Source organism: Rhinopithecus bieti, unplaced genomic scaffold, assembly GCF_001698545.2.
Source record: "Rhinopithecus bieti isolate Rb0 unplaced genomic scaffold, ASM169854v2 scaffold_15776, whole genome shotgun sequence".
Classification (NCBI taxonomy): Eukaryota; Metazoa; Chordata; class Mammalia; order Primates; family Cercopithecidae; genus Rhinopithecus; species Rhinopithecus bieti.
Window position 1 is genome coordinate 618,982 of NW_016808836.1, and position 11,664 is coordinate 630,645.

The 11,664-nt window shown below is 51.3% G+C and overlaps 1 protein-coding gene across 1 annotated transcript; it reads right to left on the bottom strand.

Moving 5' to 3' along the window:
- Nucleotides 1–1,549: 1,549 nt before the first annotated feature.
- On the bottom strand, nucleotides 1,550–9,009 carry LGALS4 (galectin 4; the record flags this gene model as incomplete). The annotated part of the gene is made up of 8 exons (XM_017887351.1): nucleotides 1,550–1,789; nucleotides 1,871–2,036; nucleotides 2,198–2,286; nucleotides 3,365–3,394; nucleotides 3,585–3,623; nucleotides 3,712–3,738; nucleotides 6,946–7,080; nucleotides 8,593–9,009. Coding segments are annotated over 8 exons (1,050 nt in total), but the record flags the coding sequence as incomplete, so codon positions are not given.
- Nucleotides 9,010–11,664: the final 2,655 nt, after the last annotated feature.

An 11,664-nucleotide genomic window follows, 5' to 3' on the forward strand; every position in this document is an offset into this window, starting at 1 on the left:
CTCAGGAGGCTGAGGCAGAAGAATCGCTTGAACTCAGGAGACGGAGGTTGCAGTGAGCCAAGATCACACTACTGCCTCCAGCCTAGGAAACAGAGCGAGACGCCTTCTGAAAAAAAAAATAAAAATAATAAAAAATAAATAAAAAATAAAAAAAATAAAAAAAAAAATCAAAAAAAATCAATGAATGGGCCAGGCACAGTGGCTCATGCCTGTAATCCCAGCACTTTGGGAGGCCAAGGTGGGTGTACCACCTGAGGTCAGGAGTTCAAGACCAGCCTGGCCAATATGGCAAAACCTTGTCTCTACTAAAAATACAAAAATTAGCTGGGCGTGGTGGCAGGTGCCTGTAATTCCAGCTACTTGAGAGGCTGAGGCAGGAGAATTGCTTGAACCGGGGAGGTGGAGTTTGCAGTGACCTGAGACCGCACCACTGCACTCCAGCCTGGGCGACAAGAACAAAACTCTGTCTCAAAAAATAAACAAATAAAAATAAAAACAAAACAAGAAATCAATGAATGATGAAATCAGCAAGAGTGATTTGATGAATGCATGGTTGGGTGGATAGATGGAGAGATGAAAAGATACATGAATGGGTAACTTTCCAGCTTGAGTTGGAAAAGGGTAAAAAAATAGACAATGAAGAGGTGAATGGATAATTGGATAGAAAGAGATGGAAAAGTGATGAATGGCTGAATGGAGGGATGAATGGGCATATGGAGGACAAATGGATGAGTGTGATGAAAGCAGAGAATTACATGGACAAATAGAGGGATGAAGAAATGAATGGATGGACGAAAGTTAGATGTAAGGATGGCTGAATGAATAGACAGATGGACTGGTAGATGGTTAGATGTTTGGATGGATGGAGAGGATGACGGATGGTTAGATGCATGGGTGATGGATAAAGTGTCGAATGAAAGAATGGTTGGATGTTTGGATGAGTGGGTGAACATATGGTTGACTGGATGTTTGGAGAGATTGACCATGAGATGATGAGATGATGAGTGCAGAGGTAAATGGATGGGTGGATGGGTAGGTGGATAAAAGGTTGGATGAAAGATGGTTGAACCATCAGATCAATGGATGGATTGATGAGGTCTAGATGTTGGATGTTTGATTGATGGATGGTTGGACGGACTTTTGGTTGGATACATGGAGAGATTAATGGATGTTGGGATACATGAGTGGAGAGATGGATGCATGGATGTATGGAATGACAAGCTGTATAGTGGTTAAGTGTGCAGATCCTTGGGAGCCAGACCAGCTGGATTTGAATCCTCCTTCTGCCATTTATACACTGCGTAATTTGGGCAATTTGTTTCATTTTCCTTTGTTTCCTCATCTGTTACAGAGGGATGATAATAATTGTTTCTACCTCTTGGGGTTGCTGTGAGAAATGAATGAGCTCTAAATCAGTGCTTGGGGCATAACCAGGGTTATGATGATGAGAGGATGGATGGTCAGATGACTGGATGGATGAAGGATAGATGAAGTGCATGACTGAACGAAGGAAGGGAAGAGTAGTGGGGGAGCAGATGGAGACACACACTCATGAGACACCCTCAGACATTTTATTAGGGGCTTAGAAAGGAGTCCTAGGGGATCATTCTATTTTCCCATGAGTTATGGCCCCAGCAATAGATTAGATCTGGACATAGGACAAGGTAACATCACCCTGGATTTCCACCGTGTCTACCCTCTGAAAGGCCGAGAGGCGATGGGTGAAGTCAAAGAGGTGCTGGCCATTGGCGAAAACCTTGAAGCGATCAGAGCCACAGCGAATGGACAGCTGCAGGGAGAGTGGGGGGCGTGAGGCCAGGGCCAGGACCAAGGCCCTGGAAGGAAGTGGGAAAAGAGAACCCAGACTCACATCAAAGAACTGTCCGGGACCAAATGGGTTATGCGTGATCTTCCTCTCCTCGGATCCCCACGAGCCTTTCAGAAGGCTGTTCCGGACCACGGTACCGTCGCCCATGCGGGGATTAATGTGCAAAGCTATGTCCCCCGTGGAGCCCACCTTGAAGTTGATGGCAAAGCTGGGGACAGAGAAGGAGGGGGGAGTCAGATGGAGTCCAATGGGGAGGGGCCTGTGGGCTGGACCTCTGAGTCCCTAAAGGAGGAGGGAACAGAGGGTCTAGACTGTTGGGTCTGAGGAGGGAGGAGGGGGCTGGGGGTTCCCACCTAGTCTACGTTATACCTCTTGCCTGCGGGGGGCACATAGCCCTTGATGATGATGGTTCTTCGAGCCGTGAGCCCTCCTTGCAGCCTCCCGAAATATGGCACAGGCTGTGGGAAGAGAATGGGGGGTTCCCATTCTCTCTCAGCTTAGCAGAGCCAGATGTGGGAAGAAATTTTATTTTTCTTTTCTTTTCTTTCCTTTCTTTTTTTCTTGTAAGAGATGGGGTCTCACTCTGTCACCCAGGCTGGAGTGCAGTGGCATTATCAAGTCTCACTGCAGCCTCGAACTGCTGGGCTCAAGCAATCCCCCCATCTCAGCCTCCCGAAGTGCTGGAATTACAGGCATGAGCCACCACGCCCAGCCTTGCAGGAACAAATTTTGTTTTCTAAGCAGTCTCCCTCTGTTGCCCAGGTTGCAGTGACACAATCTCAGCTAACTGCAACCTCTGCCTCCCGGGTTCAAGCAATTCTCCTGCCTCAGCCTCCCGAGTAGCTGGGATTACAGGCATGTGCCACCACACCTGGCTAACCTTTGTCATTTTAGTAGAGATGGGGATTCACCATGTTGACCAGGCTGGTCTGGACCTCCTGACATCAAGTGATCCACCTGCCTTGGCCTCCCAAAGGGCTGGGATTACAGGCATGAGCCATCATGTCCGGCCAAGAACAAATTTTCTTCCTTTTTTTTTTTTCTTTTTTTGAGACAGAGTCTCGCTCTGTCGCCAGGCTGGAGTGCTGTGGCGCTATGCCGGCTCACTGCCACCTCCGATTTCCTGGTTCAAATGATTCTTCTGCCTCAGCCTCCTGAGTAGCTGGGATTACAGGCGCCCACCACCACGTCCAGCTAATTTTTGTATTTTTAGTAGAGACGGAGTTTCATTATGTTGGCCAGGATGGTCTCGCTCTCCTGACCTCGTGATCCACCCGCCTCGGCCTCCCAAAGTGCTGGGATTACAGGCATGAGCCACCATTCTTGGCCCAAGAACAAATTTTCTGAGAGGCCCTACTCCTCCTGGAAAACATCCCCAACCCCTTCTGCTCCCTAAACCTGACCACTAACTCTATCTACCCTCTCCCCACCTCCCACCCCAAACACCCTCAGCCCACTCTCTTTCTGGCTGTCTCAGGTTCCCCGGGGATCCGTGCCCCCTCTCGACCATCCACCTCTGTTTCCCCTAAGCCATACCGGGTTGAAGACTGGGGGTCCTTCCATGGTCTGTGAAGTGAGGAAGAAGCGATATTATTCTCCAAGAGTCAACAGATATCTACGACACACCCATTAGACTCCGACGTTTCTCTAGGTGCTGGGTTAGTACACCTGGGGCTGCAACCCCTTTTAGCTTCCCCCACCCCAATTCTCACCATTCCCACTCCCCACCCGGGGGCATCTCAGCCCTCCCACTCACGGGCAGGCTGTTGAGCTGTTGATGGCAATGTCCGGGACCCTGAACCATGGACAGAAGGTGGGAAGGGTGAGAGGGCTGAGGGACCCCCACTAAGGGGGAAGACCCTCACCCGTCAGCAAGTACTTACAGGGTAAGGTGGCATCATTGGGGGTCCCTGTGGGCACAGAAAGAGAAAGCGGTTATGAGAGGGTCCCCACATTTGGGACTGAAAGATGTCGAGGGTGCCTGCCCTGGGGTGGCCCACCACCACCACTGTGCCAGGGAACTCTGGCATCAAAGGGTGGCACCCCAATCACAGATTCATGGAGAGGGGCACCCCATGTTGAGGGATTGCTGATGCCCAGTGACTCACCCCAAAGTTGTAGGACAATGCCTGGTCCATTCCATTCTCTGTACCCTTCCCCATGCTGTCTTCCTGCTGTCCCGGGGCCCTGACTCGCTGACCTTGATATCAGTTTCTGCCTCTGTCTCTGTGTTTCTGTCTCTCTCTGTCTTGGCCACACCTCAGCACAGGGGCTTCCTTCTGCCTAACACCTTATTTATTTAATTTAATTTAATTTATTTATTTGAGATGGAATTTTGCTCTCGTTGCCCAGGCTGGAGTGCAGTGGCACGATCTCGGCTTACTGCAACCTCCACCTCCTGGGTTCAAGAGATTCTCCTGCCTTAGCCTCCCAAGTAGCTGGGATTACAAGCATGCGCCACCACGCCCGGCTAATTTTGTATTTTTAGTAGAGACAGGGTTTCTCATGTTGGTCAGGCTGGTCTCAAACTCCCGACCTCAGGTGCTCCGCTCGCCTCAGCCTCCCAAGTCTAACACCTTTAACTTTTACTCTCTGTCTCTCCCTTTCTCTCTGTTTCCTCGTCTTTTCTCCTCCTTGTAATTAACTCCTTTCTGTCTTGACTTCTATTCTCAGCCAGCTATCCCAAAGGCCCTTTAAAAGTAGCTTTATATAGCTGGGTGTGGTGGCAGGTGTCTGTAATCCCAGCTACTTGGGAAGCTGAGAAAGGAGAATTGCTTAAACCTGGGAGGCGGAGGGTGCAGTGAGCTGAGATTGCACCACTGCACTCCAACCTGGGCCACACAGCAAGACTCCATCTCAAAAAAAAAAAAAGTAGCTTTATATGCCAGGTGCTGTGGCTCACGCCTTTAATCACAGGACTTTGGGAGGCTAAGGTGGGTGGATCACCTGAGGCCAGGAGTTTGAGACCAGCCTGGACAACATAGGGAGACTCCTCCCCTCCGTCTTTACAAAAAATTTAAAGATTAGCTGGGGATGGCGGCGTGTGCCTGTAGTCCCAGCTACTCAGGAGGCTGAGGTGGGAGGATCACTTGAACCCAGGAAGTTAAGAATGCAGTGAGCTGTGATTGCACCACCACACTCCAGCCTGGGTGACAGAGCCAGACCCTGCCTCAATAATAGTAATAAATTAAATAAAATTGAGAAACTCAATTTAATTGCATGTTATTTATTTTTAATGATGGTGTTAAGCAACCTCTTGGGAATTCATTCACTATCGTGTGTTCTTTTCCCTTCCTTATCCTCACTTCCTGACTCACCTTACACACTTCCTCCTACACCAGGAAGCCCTGCCTTCCTGACCCATGGCTAGTCAAGCCCTTCCTTTAGGCTCCCAAAACCTCCTGCATACTCCACATCCCAGCCCCCACCCCTCTGCCTGTGCCTTCCCTACCACAGCCCTGACCATTTCTGATGCCATGTCTGTGAGCCCGGTGAGGTCAGGGCCCAGAGATATCTCAGTCATTCCCGTCTCCAGCCCTGCCTAGCCCAGGGCCTGACCCCTCTGCCTGCCCCCACACACCCCCTATCCTGGTCCTGATCCCTCTACCTGGGTCCCAACCCAGCTGCAACCCTTCAGCCTGGGCCTCCCCTTCCTGGCCCTGATCCCTTGCAGTGATGGGTCTGTCTTCCCAGTGGGCTCCCTTGATCATCACTGGGCTCTTGGCATCACTGAGCAGAGGGAGGCGCTTGGGAAATAAATGAATGTGGAACCTGGCTGGGCACCATGGCTCACACCTGTAATCCCAGCACTCTGGGAGACTGTAGCCAGTGGATCTCTTGAGGCTAGGAGTTCAAGACCAGCCTGGCCAACATGATGAAACCCCATCTCTACTAAAAATACAAAAATTAGCCGGATGTGATGGTGGGTGCCCGTAATCCCAGTTACTTGGGAGGCTGAGGCAGGAGAATCGCTTAAACCTGGGATGCAGAGAGTGCAGTGAGCCAGAATCACGCCACTGTACTCCAGCCTGGGCGACAGAGCAAGACTTCATCTCAAAAGAAAAAATAGGCCAGGCCCGGTGGCTCACGCCTGTAATCCCAGCACTTTGGGAGGTTGAGGCAGGCAGATCACGAGGTCAGGAGATCGAGACCATCCTGGCTAACACGGTGAAACCCTGTCTCTACTAAAATATAAAAAAATTAGCCAGGCATGGTGGCGGGCACCTGTAGTCCCAGCTACTTGGGAGACTGAGGCAGGAGAATGGCGTGAATCCGGGAGGTGGAGCTTGCAGTGAGCCAAGATTGCGCCACTGCACTCCAGCCTGGGCAACAGAGCGAGACTCAGTCTCAAAANAGTCAGTATTTTGGGAGGCCAAGGCGGGAAGCCAAAACCAGCCTCAGCAACATAGCGAGAACTTGTCTCTACAAAAGTAAAAAACATTAGCTGGTGCTGGGCACAGTGGCTCACACCTGCAATCCCAGTGCTTTGGGAGGCCGAGGCAGGTGGATGACCAGAGGTTAGGAGTTCGAGACCAGCCTGACCAACATGGTGAAACCCCGTCTCTACTAAAATACAAAATTAGCCGGATGTGATGGTGGGTGCCCGTAATCCCAGTTACTTGGGAGGCTGAGGCAGGAGAATCGCTTAAACCTGGGATGCAGAGAGTGCAGTGAGCCAGAATCACGCCACTGTACTCCAGCCTGGGCGACAGAGCAAGACTTCATCTCAAAAGAAAAAATAGGCCAGGCCCGGTGGCTCACGCCTGTAATCCCAGCACTTTGGGAGGTTGAGGCAGGCAGATCACGAGGTCAGGAGATCGAGACCATCCTGGCTAACACGGTGAAACCCTGTCTCTACTAAAATATAAAAAAATTAGCCAGGCATGGTGGCGGGCACCTGTAGTCCCAGCTACTTGGGAGACTGAGGCAGGAGAATGGCGTGAATCCGGGAGGTGGAGCTTGCAGTGAGCCAAGATTGCGCCACTGCACTCCAGCCTGGGCAACAGAGCGAGACTCAGTCTCAAAAAAAAAAAAGAAAAAAGAAAGAAAGAAAGAAAAATGAATGTGGAACTGAATTTAGAAAGGAAGGACGCAAGAAGGGATGGGACCCCTCACACCTGGGGTGGGGGGAGCCGGCCTCCGATGAAGTTGATTGATTGAAGTTGCAGATCCCCATCCACTTGCAGGTGGGTGACCATCTGCAGGGGAAGCCGGTGCCCATACTCATAGAAGGAATTTCCATTTACCACCACCTGGAGGGCAGAGATGGGAGGTCAGGAGTCAGCACCCATGATCCTGGGAAGGTAGAAACAGGAAGCAGGGGCAGGGTGCCATGGCTCACGCCTCTAATCCCAGCACTTTGGGAGGCTGAGGTGGGCAGATCATTTGAGATCAGGGGTTCGAGACTAGCCTGGCCAACATAGTGAAACCCCGCCTCTACTGAAAATACAAAAATTAGCTAGGCATGGTGGCAGGCGCCTGCAATCCCAGCTACTCGGGAGGCTGAGGCAGGAGAATCGCCTGAACCCGGGAGGTGGAGGTTGCAGTGAGCCAAGATCACACTGCTGTACTCCAGCCTGGGCGACAGAGCAAGACTCTGTCTCAAAAAAAAAAAAAAAAAAAAGCAGGGAACAGGGATGTTTTTCATTGGGAGTTGAAAGTCTTGGGGATGAGCTGGCGCAGCCTCAGCATCAGGAACCTTGGAGTCCACAGCTCAGAGGCCAAGCTAGGGTCAAAAGTCAGCTCACTGGCCAGGTGCGGAGGCTCATGCCTGTAATCCCAGCACTTTAGGAGGCCAAGGTTGGGGGATCATTTGAGATCAAGAGTTTGAGACCAGCTTGAGCAACATAGCAAGACCCTATCTTTACAACATAGCAAGACCCTGTCTTTATAAAACATACAAAATTAGCCAGGCGTGGTGATGTGCACCTGGAGTCCCAGTTACTCCGGAGGCTGATGTGAGAGGGTCACCAGAGCCTGGGGAGGTTGTGGGTATAGTGAGCTCTTTGCATCACTGCACTCCAGCCTGGTCAACAGAGCGAGGCCCAGTCTAAAGAGAAAAAAAAAAGTACACGGTTTGCAAAAAACACAAACTGGTAGGAGGAAATCCACATGCAGCAGTAGGGTAATGGGACTAAGAAAAAGAGCTAAAAGAGGAATTTTAAAAATAGGCAAGAAAGAAAGAAAAGAAAAGAAAGAAGTTGACATAAAAAGTGGGGATAGAAAAAGGAAAGAAAGAAAGGAAGGAGGGAGGGAGAGAGAAGGAAGAAGAGAGGAGGGAAGGGGGGAAGGAAGGAGGGAAGGAAAGAGGAGAGAACGGAGAAATAGGAAGGATAAAGAAGAAAAAGAAGGAAGAGGCCGGGCACGGTGGCTCACACCTGTAATTCCAGCACTTTGGGAGGCCGAGGCGGGCAGACCACCTGAGGTCAGGAGTTCAAGGCCAGCCTGGGCAACATGGTGAAACCCTGTCTCTACTAAAAATACAAAAATTAGTTGAGCGTGGTGGCACGCGCCTGTAGTCCCAGCTACTCGGGGGGCTGAGGCAGGAGAATCTCTTGAACCCAGGAGGTGGAGGTTGCAGTAAGCCGAGATCGTGCCACTGCACTCCAGCCTGGGCAACAGGGTGAGACTCTATCTCAAAAAAAAAAAAAAAAAAAAAAAAAAAAAAAGAGAGAAAGAAAACGAAGGAAGGAGGGAAGGAAGGAAGGAGCCGAGATGGGGCCACTGCACTCCGGCTCAGGAAATAAGAGAGAAAGGACGCAGACCTTGTAGTGCTCAGCCAGGACTAGGAAGACCAGCTCGAAGGCGGCACCCTTTTTGAAGGGCATGCTTCTCTTCCTCTCCTCGCTGCCCCACTTCCCGCCCTGCAGGGTGTTGAAGACCACCTTGTCCCAGCCGTCAAACCGCGGATTGAAGTGGAAGGCGATGTCTGCGCCCGGGTCCTGTCCCACCACAAAGTTCACGAAGAATCTGGCGGGACATGAAGGGCTCGTTCCCCTGGTGCCACCTCCCGGTGCCTGGGGGCCCCCTCTAGGAAGCCCTCTCCCCGCCGCCCTGTCCCAGGGCTCCCTGGTCCGGACCTCAGCACCTGCTCTGAGGGGCGACCTTGGCACTGTGGTCCATGGTGTGGAGGGGGCGTGAATTCTGAGGGGGGCAGATTCCCACCACCACCACACCTTTGCTCACAGCCTTTCCTTTTTTTTTTTTTTTTTTTTTTTTTGAGATGGAGTCTTGCTCTGTCGCCCAGGCAGGAGTTGGAGTGTCACAATCTCAGCTCACTGCAACCTCCACCTCCCGGATTCCAGTGATTCTCCTGCCTCAGCCTCCCAAGTAGCTGGGATTACAGGCGTGCACCACCACATCCAGCTAATTTTTGTATTTTAAGTAGAGATGGGGTTTCACCATGTTGGCCAGGCAGGTCTCGAACTCCTGACCTCAGGTGATCCACCTGCCTCGGCTTCCCAAAGTGCTGGGATTACAGGTGTGAGCCTGTCCTCCAGGCTGGAGTGCAGTGGCCACGATGGCAGCTCACTGCAGCCTCAACCTCCTGGGTCAACTGATTTTCCTGCATCAACCTCCCTAGTAACTGGGACTACAGGCTCATGCCACTATGCCTGGCTTTTTTTTTTTTTTTTTTTTTTTTTTGTAGAGACGGGGTCTCACTATGTTGCTCAGGCTGGTCTCAAACTCCCGGGCTCAAGCAATCCTACCACCTTGGCCTCCCAAAGTGCTGGGATTACAGGTGTGAGTTGCTGTACCCAGCCCAACTTGCCTTCTTAGACCACCTCCTCCAGCCTCTTCCCAACTTCCAGTTATGACTGCTATGAGTCTGCCACAGGCCAGGCTCTGTCCTATGCATTTTGGGCCTCCCTGCTCCACTCCTGGCCCTGAAGATCATTTCCCTGATGCAGCCAGAGGGCCCCTGTGAACACCCATGCCGCATCACATTCTGCACCCCCGGCACACCAGCATCCTCGAAATTGCTCCCCAGGGCAGGCACACACCTGTCTCAGGGCTTTCGCACTGGCTCTTCCCTCTGTCTGGACGGCCCTTCCCTCAGCTGTCCCAGGGGATGCCTCTCTCCATTCTTTCTGTTCTTTGCTGAAATGTTTCCTTCCCAGGCAGAACTTCTCTGGCCGCCTTTTTAGTTTTTTTGAGACAGTCTATCTTGCCACCCAGGCTGGAGTGCAGTGAAGTAATCTCAGCTCACTGCAACTTCTGCCTTCAGGGCTCAAGTGATTCTCCCACATCAGGCTCCCAAGTAGCTGGGATTATAGGCACCTGTTACCAGGCCTGGCTCATTTTGTATTTTTAGTAGAGATGAGATCTTGCCGTTTTGGCCAGGCTGGTATCCAACTCCTGACCTCAGGTGATCAGCCTGGCTTAGCCACCCAAAGTGCTAGGATTACAGGCGTGAGCCACAGTGCCTGGCCTGGACTTCTTTTTTATGTTTTCCCTACTAGGACGTCAGCTCCATGAGGGCAGAAGTCTGTCCTGTTCACTCCTCCATCCCTAGTGTCAGGACACAGAGTGGGCACTCACTGAAGAAGTAAACAATAAATAAATAAACAACAGGCTGGGCAGAGTGGCTCACACTAGTGCCTGATTCTTCCAGCACTTTAGGAGGCCGAGACTAGAGGATCGCTTGAGCCCAGGAGTTCAAGACCAGCCTGGGCAACATAACAAGACTTTGTCTCTACAAAACAAATAATAATGATAAAAAAAATTAAAACCGGGTGCGGTGGCTCACGCCTATAATCCCAGCACTTTGGGAGGCCGAGGCGGGCGAATCACCTGAGGTCAGGAGTTCGTGACCAGCCTGACCAACATGGAGAAGCCCCATCTCTACTGAAAAATACAAAATTAGCTGGGCGTGGTGGCGCATGCCTGTAATCCCAGCTACTGGGGAGGCTGAGGCAGGAGAATCACTTGAAACCAGCAGGCGGAGGTTGCATTGAGCAGAGATCGCGCCATTGCACTCCAGCCTGGGCAACAAGAACGAAACTCTGTCTCAAAAAAAAAAAAAATTAAAAATTAAATTAGCTGGGCATGGTGGCACATGTCTGTAGTCCCATCTGCTTGGGAAGATGAGGTGGGAGGATCACTTGAGCCCAGGAGTTGGAGGCCGAAGTGAACCATGATATTGTGCTACTGCACTCCAGCCTGGGCAACAGAGCAAGACCCTATCTCTAGGGGAAAAAAAGTCATATGAGGCCAATTATTGTCACCGTGTTAAGGCCCTTTTTAAAAAGTTAAGACTGGGCCAGGCACAGTGGCTCATGCCTGTAATCCCAGCACTTTGGGAGGCTGAGATGGGTGGATCACTTGAAGTCAGGAGTTTGAGACCAGCCTGGCCAACATGGTGAAACCCCGTCTCTACTAAAAATACAAACATTAGCCAGTATGCTGGCACATGCCTGTAATCCCAGCTACTCGAGAGGCTGAGGCAGGAGAATCGCTTGAACCTGGGAGACAGAGGTTGCAGTGAGCCGAGATCATGCCATTGCACTCCAGCCTGGGCGACAAGAGCAAAACTCCATCTCAAAAACAAGAAAGAAGAAAAGAAAAAAAAAAGCCGGGTGCAGTGGCTCACGCCTGTAATCCCAGCACTTTGGGAGGCCGAGGCGGGTGGATCACCTGAGGTCAGGAGTTCGAGACCAGCCTGACCAACATGGAAAAACCCTGTCTCTACTAAAAATACAAAATTAGCTGGGCCTGGTGGCACATGCCTATAATCCCAGCTACTAGGGAGGCTGAGGCAGGAGAATTGCTTGAACCTGGGAGGCGGAGGTTGCGGTGAGCCAAGATCGTGCCATTGCACTCCAGCCTGGGCAACA